The sequence below is a fragment of the Eptesicus fuscus genome, chromosome 8 (assembly GCF_027574615.1).
Source record: "Eptesicus fuscus isolate TK198812 chromosome 8, DD_ASM_mEF_20220401, whole genome shotgun sequence".
Classification (NCBI taxonomy): Eukaryota; Metazoa; Chordata; class Mammalia; order Chiroptera; family Vespertilionidae; genus Eptesicus; species Eptesicus fuscus.
In genome coordinates, this window is record NC_072480.1 from 65734891 (window position 1) to 65755724 (window position 20834).

General features: G+C 38.6%; 1 protein-coding gene across 3 annotated transcripts in view; it reads right to left on the minus strand.

Moving 5' to 3' along the window:
- NALCN (sodium leak channel, non-selective) overlaps positions 1–20834 on the minus strand; it is a 278126-nt gene that overhangs the window by 38254 nt on the left and 219038 nt on the right. For all 3 annotated transcript variants that reach the window (XM_054720257.1, XM_054720255.1, XM_028148874.2), the window contains 10 exons: positions 16214–16315; positions 15768–15837; positions 13594–13685; positions 13383–13505; positions 10862–10918; positions 10502–10622; positions 10274–10405; positions 9126–9293; positions 7326–7430; positions 1765–1871 (listed from right to left, as the gene is read on the minus strand). In XM_054720257.1, the coding sequence (XP_054576232.1) occupies positions 1765–1871; positions 7326–7430; positions 9126–9293; positions 10274–10405; positions 10502–10622; positions 10862–10918; positions 13383–13505; positions 13594–13685; positions 15768–15837; positions 16214–16315 (1077 nt within the window). The remainder of the gene's footprint in view (positions 1–1764; positions 1872–7325; positions 7431–9125; positions 9294–10273; positions 10406–10501; positions 10623–10861; positions 10919–13382; positions 13506–13593; positions 13686–15767; positions 15838–16213; positions 16316–20834) is intronic.

Consider the following 20834-nt stretch of genomic DNA (forward strand, 5'->3'; position numbering starts at 1 on the left):
CCTATTAACCTCAGCTTTGAGGCTTTAGCCAAAATTCCAAAACAGTAGGAAAAAAAAAAATCCCATTTGATGTACTGATTTAAATAAATTATTTATGGTATAATAATTAGTTTTCACCTCACAAAAATGTTTTATGCTTCCTTAATTTCTTATTTTAATGTAAATGAGACTGATTTTCTAGTTAGCACTGGGATAAAGATAGTCTTATGGATGGATATATATATATATGTATATATAGCCTATCTAATAAAGAGGGAATATACTAATTGACCGTCACACCTTCACAAAGATGGCGGTGCCCACAGCCTCAAGATGGTGGCGCCCAGTCCCTTCAGCCCCGCTGGGGCGGCAGGCACTCAGCTGGGCCCTGGGGGTGGGCCCAGCCACTCTGTGCACCTGCCTCCAGAGTCCTACAGTCCCTTCAGCCCCCCAGCTGCCCAGGGTTGGCCCAAGGCACAGGCAAACCTCAGATGTTGGCTGCACAGCCGCCCAGGGCTGGCCCGAGGCGCAGGCAAGCCTCGGATGGTGGCTGCCCAGCTGATGCCCGAGGTGCAGGCAAGCCTCAGATGGTGGCTGCCCAGCCACCGAGGGCCGCCTGAGGCTCAGGTAACCAGGGCAGGCTGAGGCTTGCACTGCCGGTAGTGGCAGCAGCAGAGGTGTGATGGGGGCACCGCCTTCCCCAGATTGCTGGGTTGCCTCCCACCCCTGAGGGCTCCTGGACTGTGAGAGGGGGCAAGCCAGGCTGAGGGACCCCCCTCCAGTGCATGAATTTTCATGCACCGGGCCTCTAGTATAATATATATGTTGATGAATCCACAAATCCAAAATTAATTTATTTTTAAATAACTCTTTGGTATTAAAAAAAAAAAAACCAACCCAATATAGACTGCATTTCATTGTTTATAAAAATGAATTTAATTTTAGAGAAATGCCAAAGCTGTAACTATAAGTCCTAGGGGTACAAATCGGTGAAATGCTATTCCTTTTAAAGAGTTTGACGTTTAGTCTATTGTGACAAAAGCAAAGTAGTTGCTGTTCTTCACTGATTATTCTAAAAGGTAAAATGAAAGAAAAAAAAACACAGGAAAAATGCAGTTGATAGAACACTTAGTTCATCCATTGAACCAGGCTGAGATATTTCATTCATGGTCATCAGTAAAATGGATGAGAAAGAAGGTACTAGGTTCTTCCATCTTTGATGTAAATGTTTTGAAAACTCATTTTCAAAGAAAGATAAATTGTGTTATTGATTATTCCTATCTAGAGTTTCAATGATGAAAATCCTTCACTATCAATGGGCTTTGAAATTGAAATAGCTTTATGATTTAGGTAGGCTTCTTCACAACCACAATGAGGACATCAGATCTGCCCTTAAAGATATACATTCAGGTGAGTTTAGTTTTAATTTGATTAAAATTTTAAATTAATTTTAAAAATTAAATTAAAAGTTGACTAAAAATTTGATTGAAAAAAATTTAATCTCACAAATTTTGAAACCATGTGAATCCAGATACAAACTTTTAAAATACTGGAAAAATACTGCAGTGATATTTAACTAGTTTCATGAAGCAACGTGGGACTCAGGATACCACTTGCTCTCATATTTACGGTAATTTTATATCCTGTTGTAATTCAGTGCTTTTTCTTGGAAGCACTTTCACATCTCTATCAGAGTTACTCTTAGTTTCATACCATATTATACTGATTTAAAACCTTATGCTGACAAATATAGCATTCTCAGGGATTTTTTTTCTGATATCTTACCAAACACGGGGCACCCAAAATCCAGGTTTTTTCTCTCCAGGTCTTAATTTTAAATTTAGGTTCTTGGACACACTTACATTAATTCTGAATATGCCATTGCAATCTTCCTAAAATAGAAAAAAAAGAGAGAGATGAAGGAGGAAACTTGGTCAGAAGAGGAACTCAGAAAAAATAAGAAATACATTTTACATAGAGTCACAAAGATCTTTGTTTGACAAAAGTGATATGGATAGCTAACCCCAAATAGTAACAAAGACTGCAGAGATGAGTGGTGAAAGTTGATGCTGAAAACATTAGTAAATGGGCAAGATATATGATTAAACATTCCTCCAAGGAAGATGTATAAATGGCCAGTGAGCACATGGAAAGATGCTCAGCATCTTTAGCCATCAAGTAAATGAAAATCAAAACCAGAGTGAGATACCACTAACACCTGCTCAGAAGGCTATAATTAAAACAATTAACAACAAGCTTTGACAAAGATTTGCAGAATTGAAATCCTCATACTAAAACCTTCATACACTGCTGGTGGGAATGCAAAATGGTGCAGCCATTTTAGAAAATAGTGTGGCAGTTTCTCAAATGCCCAAACAAAGGGTTACCTAAAACCTAGAAATTCTACTTCTAGGTATCTATCTATTTGAGAGAAATGAAACAACAACAACAACAATAACAACAAAATACACACACACCAAAATTTATACATGAATGCTTATATCACTATTATTATAAACTAGAGGCCCAGTGCATGAATTCGTGCACCAGTGGGGTCCCTCAGCCTGGCCTGTGCCCTCTTGCAATCTGAGACCCCTCGGGGGATGTCGGAGAGCTGGTTTTCGCTCAATTCCCGCAGGCCAGGCCAAGGGACCCCACCAGTGCATGAATCTGTGCACCGGGCCTCTAGTATGCATATAAGATCTTTGGTTAATCTCTCCCTGCCCTCCTCCCACCCCCTCCCTCTGAGATTCATCAATCTGTTCCATGTCTCCATGCCTGTGCATTGAGCATCTGCCCCCTGGTGGTCATTGTGCATCACAGTTACTGGCTGGTCGGCTGGTCGCTTAGGCTTTTATATATATAGATAGCATTATTTCTAATAGTCAAAAGGCGGAAAAAATCCACATGTCCATCAATAGACAAATACCTAAATAAAATGTGGTATAGTCACACAATTGAATATTTTCAGCCATAGAAAGGAATGAAATACTGACATGCTACAACATGGATGAACCTTAAAAATATTATGCTAAGTTTAAAAAACTAGCCACCAAAGACTTCAGATGACATGATTCCATTCATATAAAAGTCCAAAACATGGAACTCTATAGATACATCAAATAGTGGTTTTTAGGGATGGAGGTGTCAGAGGGATTAAATTAGTTAATTTATGTAAAGAACCTAACCCACCCATTCACTTACCTCCCATGCCAAAATGAACTGAAAAACAGGCCATAGGGGGCAATATTTAAAAGAAACCATGTTTCTTTATGAAATAATAAAAATGTTCTAAAACTCACTGTGGTGATGGTTGTACAACTCTGAATATACTAAAAACCATTGAATTGTACACTTGAAGTGGGTAAATTGTGTGATATATGAATTATATCACAATAAAACTGTATAAAATGGATTTAAAAAAGAAAACATTAGTAAGAAGTTTTTGACTCATTTTCTGTCTTTATTCTTCCTTTTGTTTATCTTTACTTCTTTGAATACAATGGTCATATTTGAACCTAAATCTCCTTTCTGGGTTCAAAGTGCATACACTTTAATATTTCAACAGAACTTCAAATTTTAACCTGTTTAAGGTCACCTTCAACCTTAAAACCTGTATCTCCTGACTTCCCTATTTCTGTCTGTGGACCAGCATCCTGTCAACACCTCCACATCAAGATCTCAGTGTTGTTTCTATCTTTTCCCTATTCATATGGCCCACATCTCCATTCTTATTTCAACTAGTGTAATACCAACATTACACATGTTTAGATTACCAACAAAATTCTTTAAAATAAAAAGCTTACACACAAAAAATATCTTTAACTTATAAAGCATAGACAAACTTACCTATTACTACCCAAAGACAAACATAATTGACATTTTAGTGTGTATCTTTTCAGCCTTTTTTTCCCATGCATATATAAGTTTGTACAGTGTTTATTCTTTCATAGCTCACTTTTTCAGTTAAAATATATTCCAATTATCTTCTCATACATATTCATCTACAACGTTATTTCAAATGGCTGTGCTGAGGTGCATCATATCGAGGCTCCGCTACTGCCTCCTCCCATTTGTTTTTCTGAGCCCACCAGAGCTCACCTTTGGTTTGGGTGAGGCAGCCTATTGTCCTGGTTAGGCTGCCCGGACATGGACCTCAGCATCCCCACGTATTGGGGGGCGACCTTGGACAAGTCATTGACTTTGTACATCTGTTTTCCTACTCAGTAGAATGTGGGTAACAATGACAGTTCTCAGGACAATACCTGCACTTTGCAAGCACCAATTGCCTGATTCCTCTGCCTATGAACCTTTGATGACTTCTCATTTCTCATCAAGGAAATTCCGACCCCCTTAGACTGGCATTCTAGGTCTCTGAGGATCTCTTCCTAAAGGACATTTCTGGCCTGTTTTTCAGTTCATTTTGGCATGGAAGGGAAGTGAATGGGTGGGTTAGGTTCTTTACATAAATTAACTAAATTAGTTAATTTAATCTTTATAATATCACTGTGTGAGAAGTGCTATACAGGAGCAAATAGGTTCAGAGGGATTAAGTGATCAGAACAAGTCACCATACCTACATTCTGCCTCCTCTGCTTGGAGGAGTCTTTCCTGCTAGAATCCTCCCTCTCCTTAAAGCCTTCTCAGCACAGCGCCCCACGTGGAAGCACTACTTCCCATACTTGAAAGACTGCACATTACTTTCACTTCTCATGTACTCTTTTAAATTATGACTTTATGTTACATGGATTACACATGAAACACACATTCTAGTTGGACAGAAAATGCTGCAAAGCAGGGGCAGTGACTTAAACATTTTTCCAGCCCTCATTTCATCAATCATGGTGCTTTGTACGTAACTGATATTTAATAACTAAACGTCAAAAGGTATTCTCAGAATTTGTTTACAGGGCTTTGGTGACTAAGTTCTGGGCTCCATATTTCTACCTAAAGTGGTGTCAATATTTCTGCTGTCAAGTTTTAAGAAAAAGGAACTGAGGGAGGAAGTGCTCAGACAGACATCAAGAAAATGAGCCATTCTCTCAACTGGAAAACACAGCACTAACAGCTCTAAGCTTTGTTATCTTTAAACATTAGCTATGTGATCCAAATATTGGGGTATCTAGTTTCCCCTTCCCCTTCTTTTAGAAAGATAGACTAAAGTTCCAAGGTAGACCTGCAGTTCCTTTCCTCCACCTGGTCTCCTTGGCCTTGGCCTCCTATATCAGGACTAGGAAAAAACCTGTCCCAATGTAAGGACACAGACCACATCTCACTACGCCAATTTCCTTTCTATCATTCTGCTCTCGATGATGGCTAAGTGTTCTTAGGATTTCTTTATGAGCCCACTGCTGATGCCTCATTGCTCCGAGAAAAGGATAAATGCATCATGATATCTGTGTGTTTGTCCATCCACTGTGTGCTCTCTGTCTCCTATCCAAGTAAGCATCAATCTTCAGCTTGGGCTGGGGATGAGTAGATAACATAAAATCACTCTGCACTCAGGCTATTATTAATATACTGAGTCATCAAGGTTCCCAGTAGGCTTCATTCTGAAATGTTGTTATTCTCTTTTTGGCCTCTATTCAGTGTGGATTTAAAATAATCCTACTTTCCTTATGCAAGCTTATGGACTAATGAATCAGTTCCGCATGATTTCCTTCATTAGCTAATTTGGTACACCATGACATTTATATCAGGTTCCTTGTTATTCCTTCTCAGGTTTACCCTCTGTGGAGGGCAGCTAAAGGAAGCAGTGACTTAGGTGTGCCTTGCGCAACAACATAAGGTCTGCCCAACTTAAGTATGTCTCTTCTGCCCTGCCGCTTCCTGAAATCCTCATTATGAATATACTTGATAATGAATATTGACTGCACAAAGATGTTATCTGTATTTTATTCCAATTAGACGGCTAATAATTTTTATAATTAGAAGCCCAAACATAATTTTTATAATTAGAAGACTTTTCAAACTGATATAAACTCTATATTAGATAATCATAATTGCTGGAAATATGTATTGTAATTCAACTCTATTAATCCTTCGGAAACATGCATTTTAATGGACTCGGGGCATTATTTTACCTGTATGAATGAGTACATACTTTTGCTAGTTGTTTTTTTTAAAATATATTTTATTGATTTTTTACAGAGAGGAAGGGAGAGGGATAGAGAGTTAGAAACAACGATGAGAGAGAAACATCGATCAGCCGCCTCCTGCACACTCCCTACTGGGGATGTGCCCACAATCAAGGTACATGCCCTTGACCAGAATCGAACCTGGGACCCTTCAGTCTGCAGACCGACACTCTATCCACTGAGCCAAACTGGTTAGGGCCATACTTTTGCTAGTTTATACATTTGCAGTACTTGGTTCACTTCATTAGTCTACTCATAATTTTGGGAAGAATCCTAAAAGATTGAGGCACTGGGTAGTGTAGCAGAGATTGGCAATTATTAACCAAAATCTGTCCCTTTTTCCCCACAGGAGACACCACTAAGCTACATATTGCAGTCCTCCTTCCAGTCTGGTGAGGCTATGCTCTTCCCGGTGGAACATGGATTGAAGTGAGGTGTGCTGCTTCTAAGCTCTGACTTCTCAGATAGAGATGGTTCTTTGTTCATATGAGCCAGCTAAATGGAGAAGACTTGAAAACAGCAAAGGGTGGGGACACAAAACAGAAGGAACTTGAATGCCAGAAAGGTCATTTGGAGGAGAGCTCTCCAATTTACCCAAGATGTAATATATTCATTTCATTATGTTCCATTACTGAAATATTGGGGTTGTTCCAGCCATTAGCCTTCTCTTACTGACATTGACTAAAGGAAGAAGCATTAGCAAAGTATTCCAAGCTTGGGTCTTTGTTAGTCGTCTTAATTCTGGGCAAATAAGAGCTAATGTAAGGCCTTGACTTCCTAATGGGGAGAATGGTGGAGTGGAGAAGTATTATACAGGGGACGTGACAGTCAGACTTTGCCTTTCGTACTTTGGGGTGGGGAGGCTGTTTGTTGACATGAGTCTCAAGTGACAACAGAGGCAGGATTAAGTTCAGGAAGACTCAAAAGAGTTCAACATCTGGACTCTTGGGTGACTCTGCAGAAGATGACAATAGTAGATTGACCCTGGAATAGGAGGGAAGAGTAGAATTCCCTAAAATGTGCTTTTAACCTTATAGAGTTTTGTTAGCCGGAAAAGACATACTACATGTTTTAAGCCAAAGGAGTTCATGGGAAGAGAATTCTTAAGAGCTTTGTCAGGGGGCTGTCAAAGTCGCCTCAGCGCATGCTTACCAAGGGATGATAAACTACCTTAATTTTTATTCCAAAAGATAGAAAGGAGTATCTTACCCTTCTAATAATGTTGGGGTCATTGCACTTTGCCAGTTTTCCAGCAAAAAGCTGAACTCCAAAGCTTGCAAAAACAAGCATCAATGTCAACAAAAGAATGGAGACCTGAAAGAAATTGGTGAGATATCAAATCTCTCAGTAAAACTTTAAACAGTACATTTGGTTTGAAGAGCAATATGAATGGGACTTTTCTGATACCATTTGTATGAAATTCATGATCTTTTGATATTTTTTAACTTCTTCAGCACAGGTCATTTAATTAGCCTTACTGGAATGTTAAAAGAAGAAAATTAACAAGAGGTTTTGAATTTTCAGAAAACATACAACTTTCATGTAAGAAAATGGGCTAAGGTATGTTGATATGACTTAGACTTTTCTGATTTTAGTCAACACTCTGATCTATTTTATTGAATGGAACAAAGAAACATGTTTAAATAATTGTATTTCCCCATTTTCTCAAAATGGATTCATATCTCTATTAGCAGAACATAAATTAGAGGGGCAGTGGCTTTGCTTTCTTGTGAGCATGAGGGCATGTGAATGTGCTACTCCCAGGATTCAAGTATTCAGTCTAAAAAAACACACAAATCTGTTAACTGGCTCAGGCTCCCTCTGCTGGATGGCTACTTTGGTCTCCGAAGAGAAAAGTGGCAAAGGGTAAAATACTAAGCACACTATTGATCTGTACTGGTTGAATAACCTAAAATATACCTTTAGTATACTAAAATTGCACAGAAACATCACCAGGAGAAAGCCACATATAGATTCTCTTCTAAAATTTATTAAGGGTCAAAGATACGCCACATTAGCCATCAGGCGATATTCTGTTTTTCTTCAATTCTAACTGTGTGAAAGCCAACATTTTATGGCTGTGTGACAAAGAAAATATGGAATTTTAAATACATATTTAAAAAAGTGTTAGCAACTCCATGCCTATAGTAATAGCCCAACCTGTCTGTAAAATACCTTAGGATCAAATGCAACTAAAGCTGCTCTCTTACCATAGGTGTGTTTCTAGAAAGCAAGATATGAAATAGGCTTATGGGAATTCATACATGTTTTCCATGCACAAGCAGAACTCATCAGTAATAATAAGAATCCTTTGATCACTCCTTCTGTAACAGATTGTGAGCAATGAGCCTCTTACTCATGATTTTATCTGCAGTCCTGCTCTTAAAAGACCCTAAATCAATATTTACAAAGTAAAAAGAATGTTTTTCCTCTCAATCACATTTGGAAGTATTCATTACTGTACATTTAGGTAACTTAGAGTAGGGTATATTTGTTTGTTTCTTTTTTTGTGGGTTGTTTTATGTTAACATTCTAGAGATCAGAGATAAATTCTATTGCTATATGCTTTAAGTGACATATTAAATGATACTATGAACCCAAATGTGTTAATTCCTAATATCATTTTGTGAAGTAGATGGTGTTGAATCTTTTTAACCTTAATTTCCAGATGGGGAAACTAAAACCCAGAGTAGAAATTAGGCCAACAGTTAGGAATAGAAGTGTCAGCAAATACTGTCTTTCGATTCTCCTTTCATTGTCATTTCCAGAGAGCTTCTCTTTAGCTAAGGAAAAAAAATGTTTGCTGAATGAAATATATTAATAAGGCAGAAGCATTTGGGGGTAAAGTTTCTGAATGTGTATTGTGCATTGTTAGTGCTTTTATAAGCTTCTGACCAAAAACTAAAATTGTAGACTTCACCTTGACAAGGTAGACTTACTTTATCCTCTCATTAGCTACATTACAGAGGTGGACTCTGTGCACTGGGAGTGAAGGTAATTGTAACATACCAAAAAAATTTCCTTGAAGCCACTGAAAAGCTCTCGAACCACTTTCCTCATCTGTGGCACCAGTTTGAATATCCGCAGCGGCCTTAGGCACCGAAGCACCATGAGGAGCTGAGCTCCTGATTCAGCAGGCACATTTTGAGGCATCCAACAAAGAAATATCAAGCTCACCTAGAGGGGAAAAAATCATCTCTTAAATTTATACAATTTATCCTCCACTGTGTACATTTTCTGAGAGCCAACTGACTACAACTATCCCTTAGGAGAGACTCCATGTGTTGTTATATGGGACACACATTCACCCGGTGACTATGCAGTCTCTTCACTTTAAACCATGAACCCAGTATAGACCCAAGCAACCCTAAAGCAAAGTCATCAGGCATATGCAGGAATGAAACGGGATGCCACCACGGGTGTGCAGCAGTGCACTCTGCCCCTTCTCTTACTGACACACTGGAGGCTCCACTCCTGTCAGCAGGATTGAAATTCCTTTGATCAAAGAGACTAAACCTCATTCATGACCTAATACTATTTTATTAACTACCTAAACAAGTTGCACTTAAGGGTCACAGTTCTCCTTGCTGTGCTGAAAAAGACATTGATTTTATACCTTCTTGGACATAAAGAGAAAAAAAAAAAGAAATTTCTTTGAGTTGTTTCCTATGGTTTCTCAAATTAGTTTAACCAAACAGTTGAATGGTCTTTCCAAGCCAGATATTTTGTGCCTTGGGAGAAAGGTCCAACCACTATCACTTCAGTTTGTTTTTAGAAGTAAGGTGGCTCATCAATCAATTATATGATGTAGATTTTTTTTTTTTTTTTTTAGTATCAGAGCCACAAGAATTGTGGGGGCAAACTTGTTTTGCTATTTTAGACCTTATTAATGCATGTCTTATGCATACATGAAAGTGGATGATGTAGTTCCAACCATATCCATGAATCTTTTTAATGCTTTCCATTTAGATTTTTATATGCATGCCTCTTATTCAGCTATAATGGACTTACTAGTACTTAAAAACTCAGTTGACTCACTTTGGTGACTCACATATATCAAACTTTGGTGACTTACATATCTCACTCTTGTACCAAGAAAAGCAGGAGCATTTACAAATCCATTATATTTTACATTTAGGAAATAATCAAAGACTTACAAGATATATAAATATGTCCATTACTCCACCAAAGTCCCTGATGACAGCAGTTGGAGTGAAAAATAAGCCATCTGCCATAATCTTCAGGTTAAGCTCAATGCTCATGAATATCACAAATACATACTCAGCAATCTGAAATGAGCAAAAGGCAGTTTGATCACAATGAACGGAAAAGCTGCAGGTCAGTGTCTTTCCTCAGAGCTATGGGTTAAGATTCAGCAGAGGTACCTGCAAAGTAGGTGCATGCATGACTCTTCGGAAGGGAGATTCGAACATCATGGAAATGCAGGAGCAGATGGTTACGATGATCATGACCCAGTCCAGGTAAGTCACCAATCCCAACAAGTCACTGCCAAAGACCAAACAGAACTGAGGAACACACACGATCCAGTAAAGGCGGCTAAAAGCCAGAAAAGTCACTACTGTGATTCTAATTATGTGACTGGTACATTTTTATGAATCATCAATTGTCTATTTCATGGCACAACATAGCAGGAAAATAAAGGGCATTTTTAATATTTTTACGCATCATAAAATAGTACACAGAAACTTCAAATGTGCATGGAAAACAGAATTTGTAAAGCTTACTAAAGTTGATGGTACTTTGTATTTTTCACAGCTCCTGTGACAGGATCTGTTTTAGATCTGTAAGAGAGAATAAACATAAAAACTTCTGCAATATAGCAATGGTGTTATAAATTGGCAGCATATAATTTAGAAAAATCTCATCTACCTAAAATATCTTTTTTACCCTTTATAAAATGTCCATTGTAATATACTGGAGGCTCCACTCATGTCATGACACACTGGAGGTTCCACTCATGTCAGCAGGATTGAAATTCCTTTGATCAAAGAGACTAAATCTCATTCATGACCTAATACTATTTTATTAACTACCTAAACATGTTACACTTAAGGGTCACAGTTCTCCTTGCTGTGCTGAAAAAGACATTGATTTTATACCTTCTTGGACAAAGAAATTTCTTTGAGTTCGTGCAAGGGTAGGCCCTCACAGCTGTCCTGGCTTTATCTGGAAGGTCATCTGGACAGTCATTCCGCTGTTTGGCCAATCTGTTGATTTGCATATTACACTTTTATTATTATAGATATTAACTGTATGTGACTTTGGGAGACAGAGACCATTAGATGAAAAAAAATATTAGAAGAGCTTGCAGTTAATATGTATGAAAGTAAAGTTTTATATTTCTCAAAATATTTAATTTTAGAGTTGATGATTCCATTCAACAATTTCTGACATGGATTTTACAGAATTAAATGTTGGTTTTTCTTTAAAAACATGCAGTTAAAATCTTTGCCTTAGCAGTTTGAAGATGTTCCTCATAATTATTTAATTAAATATCTCTAAATTCAACAGAGTCCTTCATCCAGTATTTAACTGCGATCTTTGGAGTAATGTATATATAATTACTCAGGGAGGGAATCTCTAACTTTTACTTTTTGGGGGACACAATCTTCAGTGAAGCCCCTAATAGTGCTTGTATGTGTACCCCCAATTATAACAAAGTCATCTTTGGTCCATATCAGCTGTGTTGCTGACAAGGAGAATTACATGGCACTAAATGGAGTGGAGAGTTAATAATTAGATGTTAACATGAAGGCAGTCAACAGGTTCATTCCGGATGAAACACCCACTTTGGAACTCATCAAATCAATTTTAAATTGCCAACTTTTTCCTTTACTTTGTGAAAACTCAGGGGAGTTTTTAATGATTATTACTCAGTTATTTGAAGCTGTGAAGATTTTTCTAGAACAGCAGAAAGAACAATGGACTGGCTGTCAGAGAGGGCCATGCATTAGCTGGTGTCCTTGGCAAAGCTCTTAATCTCTGCTGACCTAAGTGTCATCCTCTGTTGAAGGAGGAGATACATAACATTCAGGACTGAGGTCTCCTCCAGTCCTGAATGTTATGACAGTGTATTAGTTTCATATGGCTGCTATAACAAAGTACCACAAACTGAGTGGCTTAAACAAAAGAAGCTCATTTTCTCAGCTCTGGTGGCTAGAAGTTCAAGGTGTCAGTAGGGTTGGTTCCTTATGACAGCTGAGAGAAGGCTCTGTCTCAGTTCCCTCTCCTTGGCTTGTAGGTGGCCATCTTCTCTTTGTGTCTTCATGTAGTTTCCCCTCTATACGTGGCTGTGTCCAAATGTCCTTCTCATATACGGATACTAGTCATTTTGGGTTAGAGCCCACTCTAATGACCTCATTTTAATTTAATTACTTCTTTAAAAAGTCCCTATCTCGGTTACATTCTGAGGGTACTGGGGATTAGCACTTCAACACATGAATATTTTGGGGGATGGACACAATTCAGCTCATAACAGATAGTGAGCATCATATGCTACTGATGATCAACACGGGAGGTCAATTTACTTAAATGATAGCATCAGAGAAATTCCAGCTATAGATGGGAAAGTATTCGTACTTCCTCCAGGACTTTTAATGCCTTCAGGATAATTACTTAAAGTTATGCATGATAAAAAGTCCATGTCACCCACTGGCTGCCTGCTAACAACGGCTTGAGTCATCACAAACGCAGCGGCCTCCAGGTTGATCACACTGACAGCCTCTCGACCATTTCTTCCATGTGGGTAGGAATGGAGACACTGGCCAGTGCGTTTTCTTCTTGAAACAGTTGATAATGGAAACACTAGTCAACTTTCTTTTTACTTTACATTATTCTAGAAGAAACGGATTGGGGTATTTTGATCATAAAGGAATTACAAACGGGAAAGAAGATGGACGCAATTGCCTTCGCCTTGTCGTTCAGTCACCCTTGGCTTCAGTGTTCATAATAAATGTGGAGTCAAGAACACCGATACAAACGTGTTGGGCAGCAGTTAAAAATGAACAGATAAAAATGGCTAAGTGCTTTCTAAACGTGAGTTTTATATAAATTTAAACTACTGGCAACCTTTGTTTGTTTTCCACCGGGTTGGCCGCTCAGCAAATAGGAGCAGCATGATTAATTAGCCCACAGTTTATTTTGTGACCCCATTAGGATTACACGTTCCTTCTCCCTGGCATGACAACCCCACCTGCTGTTTGTACGATCCAGGCCAAACACCTGGCTGAAAGTGAGTGTACTTACGCGTTGAAGCGTGCCCGGACCACCACCCGGCAGAAGTTTCTGAACCTGTGCTCCCGTCCTACTATGAACAGTGGCTTATCGAAGTACGGGTGGTTCTCTCGCAGCTCCTCTTCTTGCACTTTCCTTGAAGGGGACATTGATGGGAAAGTAAGGTGAAGGGAACGTTTGCTGTTCCAAAGCGGGAAACAAGGAACAGTGTAGCACCCTGTACCTTTTCATTTCTGCTTGCTCCTTTTTTTCTTGGATCATCTTTATTTCACTGTCTTCTCTTTGTGCATTCCTGTATCTCACTGTATTGGAATGCTAGAAATATATTAAAAGGAGTATATCAAAATGGATGATATTTTTCAAGACTATCCCAAAATGATCATTTTATAAATATCTTTATTTTATATATCTTTTAATGGCCATGGTCATCTTAGCAAGGGTGTTTTTTACTCCAAATGATTTTTTTTTCAATAAAAACTTTTATTGAGAACCAATTATGTGCCAGGTACTGTTCCAGTGCTGGGAATATGGCAAAATGGCAAAAACAAACACACAAACAAAAAAATCTAAATATGACAAGACAGACCCTGGTCTTGTGGGGCTAATATTCTAATAATCAGGGAGACAAACCAAAATTAGATCAAAACAAGTAAGAATGTTAGAAAAGATTTAGCATTTTGGTAAAAAACAAAGGGGAATAAAGCATGCTAGAAGCCTCCAAGTTTAAATAAACAGGCCAGAGCAGGCCTCAATAAGAAGCTGTTATTTGAGTAAATACTAGAAGGATGCAGGCCACTGGATTTTTGCAGAAATGAATTCTTCCTGGGGAGTAAAAGGGTCTGCATATGGAAAAGCCAGGATGCCAGTGTGGGTGGAAAGCAAGCAACAGAGTTGGAGATGAGGCCAGAGGGTTGTGTGTTTGGGGAGCAGGTCATGAAGCACATTGACTCTGATTTTCACTCTGTGGGAGATGTAGAGCCATTGCTCAAATAACTTGATAACATTTTATAGACAGTAGTGCCTACATTGAATTGTTTTTCTCTTCTATTATTCTAACAAGTGAAAAAGATGAAACTCTCTATGTAAATTGCTTCTATTATGGAGGACAGATTTCTTATAATAAGCAGAATTCCCCTGACCTTTTGCTATGGAGAAGACAGGAGGTGGGTTTTTGTTTTATATCTATGTAGAAAATATAACAAAATATCTTTGAAGAAGATACAAACGTCTACAATTGAGATAATTCAAACAGAGCCTTTTGTTGTATATATTTAAACATGTATTTTCAAAGCCATGTTCTAATTTGATTTTGGAGTGTACTGTGCATTTCTATTGAAATCCATGAAAGGAAAGTCCTCAGAATAGTATTGCCTCTCTGAATTTTCACCTAGAAATTTTCTCCATGCACTATGGTTGATCATAAATTTCAGTATACAGGTCTTATGTTGGATCCAATCATACTTCCATGTTGACAATACACTGGATCATATCAGACAGCATTCTGGCTTAAAAAGTCATGGTGATAACAGATGTTTGCACTAATCAGAACCATGTACCTTCGTAATGGCTATATCAGGTGTCTCATCTGGGGCTCTGGGCCCACGTGGAGGAGTGTACACTGACCATTCTCTAACATTACTTGCCCCCAAATCTCCACCTTCCATTCCTTCACACTATTTTATTTTTCTTTATGCAAAGTCAACCTGTCACAGCACTGAAAAAAGGAATAACAATCACCCAGAAATTATTATATATTTGTTTACTTGCTTATCCTCTCTTTCACTAGACTATAAATGCCTGCAAGGCAGAGACGATGTCTTGCTTCCTCTCTAGTCCTCATCACTGAGAACAGGATCTGCATACATGTAATGAACACTTGATATATAATTGGGTCAGTAAATAAAAAAATGAATGGCCTAGGGTCTAAAAGCAAATAAATTATTGGGTAATGTTATGCAATCTTTGACATAAAAATTATTTCAGAAATCAAATTTTATTTCCCAGTATGTAAAGCTCTGAAATGATGGGCTTGGGATCTAGAGTCTAGAGATTTGGAATTTAGTAAATACTCAAAGTTAATAATGTGAATCGTTCCTATAATGTGCTTTGAATGTCTTTAATTTCAGTCAAATGTAACTGATATGTCATTTTTTGTGTTGCTATCTTAACAACGGCATATAGTTTGTCGGATGTCTGGAATTTTCTGTGGTTAATCATCTCTTTTCTGTCCCTGGCCATTTAATTTGTTTCCTGAGTCTCCTGATTTTCTCTGGTAGAAAATCTTATGGAGATGTGACAATGTGACAGAAAGACCCAGGCACTGGAATCATCTGAGCAGTCATTTAAATACATCTTAAAAGTCATGTTTCAAAATCCAAAGCTTTGCTTAGAACTTACATCTTGAGTCAGAGTTTCAAGAGATTTCCCCCTGCTGATCCTCTGGCTGTTGGATCCATGTCTTAGTGATCTAAAACAACCACAACCAACTGGTCAATGTATCTCAAGACCAACTTTGGACTTAAGCAATGATCATTATTTAAAAAAATAAAACAACTTTTCTTAAATAAAACAAGCCTATTTCTTTTTATAGCAAAAGCTTTAGTCTATCCAACTATCTTTGATAACATCTAACTGAAATTCAGAATTTGCCTTTGGACATCACCAAGGTAAAGATTTTTGAAAGAACTTTTGAACCTTTGGATCTGATGGTAAATAATTCCGTTATTGTTACCACCAAGGAGTAGAATCCATGCTCTCTGCTAACCAGGGCTGTGTACAGCAAACACTTCCTGCAGCACTCCTTTCCTGAGTTTCTCTGCAGCCTCGTCTCCTGCTGTATTTACCTGCGCTCCTGGCGGATGTGATGCTGCACACTGAGAATTGACCTTTCCTTTGCCGGCTGCCCCTCAAATGAGCCACTCAGCATGCGCTGTCGAGTGCAAGCTCTAGGAAAAAAAAAAAAAAAAAAGAGCCCAAGATAAATGTGTGATCTGTACACTTGGAATGAATAATACATAACTGCTCATTACTCATTATTTTTAAGGAAACACCAATGATAAGGCAAAATACAGCAAATAACACACAATCATAAAGGAAAAGGAGCTTTAGGCTTCCTGTCAAGAATACTTTTACAAAGCAGAACTGTCTTGGCTATGAAGAGGGGCTGGAAAATAAACAGAAAGCTCTCTCCAGCCTCCCCACCCCCAACGTGTTTTCCCTCCCCATCACCCAAATAGGAGAGCTTCTATTGGGATTCTGTGACTAGTAGGGCCAGCCTGACCAAAATTAATCATGATGTTGGTTTTGAATTTAGACAAGGAGGTTTTCAATAAAGCCCTTAGGGAAGGGTTTGTCCACCCAGGCCCCTGGGATGATAGAATATACATTTCAAGATTTTGCAGAACTCTAAGAAAATTGGAAAGCATAAAGTTAGATAGGGGCACAAATTACTATGAAAGAGAAGTAACTAAAGCTGGGATTAATACCAAGAGAAACCTCAGCCTGAAGCTTGTAGTCAGTCAGACACCACTTTCTTCGCAGCCACAAAACTCCGAAGATTTTCAAAGATATGCTATCTTTTTCATAATTGGGTGACTCAACACCTGTGGTGTGAATGATTTGGAGAACAAAATTTCTTCTCCAGAAAGCCCTCTCCAGCTGAAAATGATAGACATTCCCTTGATGTAGTCGTAAAGTGGAGAGAAATTCAGGGCTTAGGAGAGCTGAGTGCCAGAGGCGACACTGTCACGAGTTAGCTGAGTGACCCTTCAGCTCAGTTCCCTAATGGGTAACATGAGGAGAAGGGCTTGATCTCAAAGAAAACTCATGGGCTTACAATACTATGGTTTTATGATATGAAAATCTTATGACACTATATTTGTTCAACACCTGAACACGTCTACTACTGTCATTGCTTTACATAAACACTTTCATACTTATGTTTCCTAACATGTTACCTAGACTGGCTTTGAATTATATTACTGTCTGTGTCAGAGTTATGATCTTTGAGAAAAGATCTGTGTCTGCTTAGATACTTAAAACAGCAATTTTATGATTATTATGTGTATATTTAAGTACTTAAAAGTGCCTTTGATACCAATGAAAATAATTATGGTGAATACCTATGAAAAATCATACAAACTCAATGAATGCAGATGCATTACAGAAAATAAAACTCAAATAATCACTTTTCTTAGTTTAATAAGCAGCAGGAAACATTAAAATCCAAATAAAATTTTATTAAACAACAAGGATTTATGAGAATGATATACAGAGACTGTGCTTATTTCCAAGACTACAATGATGTTGCATAGGAAGATACATTTGTAAGTTAGGCTGAGTTGACAAAGGTGTAGCACGATTTTATGTACACTAAGGATTGTTTGGCCAAAGAAGAAATGAAAATTATGAAGCCATCCTGAGAAAATCTATTTGGGTAATGGTGTTGTTCTGACATATATTCAGATCCTGCCATTAGTGTTAACTGTCAAGACTTAACCTGCAGCCACTGTCTTAGTAACTTTTATATTTTTGTTACAAGACTCTCCCCTAAACTAGTTGAGACCTATAGGACTTACATACAAAATACATACAACTGCGTTATAACATACCCATTTGAGTTGGTTGTCCTGCTAAGTTTGAAGTGGAAGAATGTAACTGGCTTTAAGCTGCCTGTGATACAGGACTGCTGGAGGGGTCTGTGTGCCTGTGCACATCAAAGCCTAATAAGACGCAAACAGGAATTTGCAGCACAAAAAGTGAGGGTTTTGAGGAAGTGGCCCAAGCCCAGAGGCATAGGTGAGCTAATGCTCAAAACCTGGTTCTGATTGATTGCAGGGGATGGGTTATATAAGGGGGAAATCTTCAATTATGGTGACTAAGGAAGATACGTTCATGGTCAGGGTTGTGGTCGCTACTGATTGGTCAGTGCTAGGGTCTGGTCCTGATGTTATCACTTTGTCTGGTTTTGCTGCTTTTGAGGTCCTGGAGCTGAAACACAAGTGAGGCCTAGATGCCATCTCTACTTTGACCAGAGATGTCTCTGTGATCAACAGACCCAAGGCGTTGTTTCTAGGATTATTTGATGCTCATCAGAACCTCATTGTCCTGAGGGCTTAATGCTTAAGGGAGTGAACTTGCAAGGGAGAAGGAGGCAGGCGAGTCAGGGTGCTGGATAAGGCCAGTATGAATCAAAAAGAAAGAAAGGAGAAAAGGGCATTAAAATAAATCACATTTCTGCACGGTTACAGTTTTTGCCCGATAGCCAGTCTAAGGCTGTCTGGGCATTCATATTGAGGAAGAGTTAGCACTGCATGTACTGACTCCAGGGCCTGAAGGATGTTCCAGCACCTGGGGCAGCATAACACACCCACACCTGCTGGGTGGCCTCTGTGGATCCTGCTGAGATCCTCTTCCTCAGACCCCAAACAAGCAGGTCGCCGTGGAGACCCTGGGCTATGGGAAGACTCTCCTGCCCCACCCCCCACCGTGAATCTCTTCTTCCAACAGCAACGGTTAAATGGTGGCGAGAAAGCAAGTTCCTTTTCCTCTTTGGCTCAAGATCACTCTACTCTTTCCCACTGGGTCCAGAGAATTCAGAAAAATAGTACTAAAACGGGTTGGAGTTTCCGCCATATACTAGTATGTGAATTGCTGTTCTCTGTATGATTCAGTCATGGGGGAGGCGGGGCTGCTTTTTAGCTCTACCCTGAAACCTGGGCTTAATCAGGTTGAGATGGCCACCTAAATGAGCATAATATGTAAAATAATTTGCTTTAATTTCCTTTTCCTACCACTTTCTTCTACGTTTATAATGTTTTCTAGTAAAATTTTAAACTAGATAATGAAAAGTGCCCAGTAATTCTGGGTCCATTAAACCATGTACCAGGTGACTTCAGAGTTCTATTGGAGCCAAGCATAACTTTTGGTGGTTTCCTTTTCTCACTGAGAGGGCCCTGCCAGAGTCTTCCTGTTCTCTGAGCGGAGGCTGTATTCCCACCTCCTGATTTCCTGGGCTCCAAAAGTACCCATGTAATCTGAGCAAAATGAAGACAGGCAGATAGGCCAAATTGGCTTGGTGTTAAGAGGTCATCTTTGGTCCGCTGTGCCAGCCTCACACATCCCAGCACTCCACCTCCGAGTCTGGTGCCAAAGCAAAGGTAAACAGTCTTCATCCCCATTTAGCGGGGCTCTTGTTCAGTCTCTTCTTGGATCAAGTGCTCCCATGTCTCCCTCTTTCCTTTGAGTATCTTCAATGGCTTTCGAACGAGAAAACTCAGTAGGTGCTCAATAAATATTTGTTAAATGAATGAACTTTGAAATTCTGTGAAGATCAAATATTTTAATTTCTTTTTTGATCACTTCATGCTTATCAAGCATGAAAATAATCACAAGCATAACAGCATGTGTTTAAAATATGCTTTTTAAAGGGAATATTAAATCATCTTAATTTTATCTCAAGTTGGAATACTATGCCACGAAAAAATGAGCTGCGCACCTATGATAAATGAGACCCTTAGACAGTAATGAAAGAAAATCAGACATTGCTTCCTGCAAGTAGAAAATTTATAAACTGTTATCTACATTCTAGGTGGAATCTATTAAGGGAAACCCTGTAAGCTGAAATGAGGCTGAGCTGCACTCATTTCAATATCATAAAAGGGAGATCTGATCTGTCACTGGGAACATGGTTTCCATATATCTTGTCCTATAGCAATCTACCACCACGCCAAAGTACTGAATAACAAAGGAATTTGAGATTTTTAATATTTTACCAATAAGGAATTTGAGGCTTTTAATATGTAACCAATATTTTAGTAAAAGACCTACTCAGCAAAAGTACTGTAAAATTCAATTAAGTTACATTTTGCCACTTAAAATTTTTCATTTAAATTTAGATGCCTTTTGATCTCACATAAAGATTTAAAAAATATGTTTTCAGGAAGGAAGTGTTCATTTATTTGCTGCCTAGAGAAAAAGCAAAGGTAATGGTACAGGAAAGAACACACTGATCTTCAGGGAAGCTCTCACTATTCTTAGGGGAAAGATCAATGTAGTCTTGGAATTAAGGTCTTCAACATCTTCTCTCTGTCTCTTCATCATGGCAAGTACTAGAAGGGCCAGTTCCTAGAAACTCCATCTAGTGGCTTAATATTAAAAAAAAAAAAAAAAAAAAAAAAAGGTCTGCCTGCTTGGCTTCTGGAGCTGGGAGGGACAAGGCTTCAAGTGTCTGGTGAAAAATAATGAAGTCTTTTGTCTTGTCTGAGTGAGGAAATTCTCCATTATGCAGGCATATGTAATCCCTTTATCCCTGCTCCCTGGAGGAGAATTACAGTGAGGCATTTTCCTTTTCCCAGTTGGGGTTAATGTTATGCCCTCTCTACCTTTGAAAGTAAAACAAGACTAGGACCCCTGATGATGATTCAAATGTGGGAATATTCTTCAGCAAACACACATTCCCAGTTG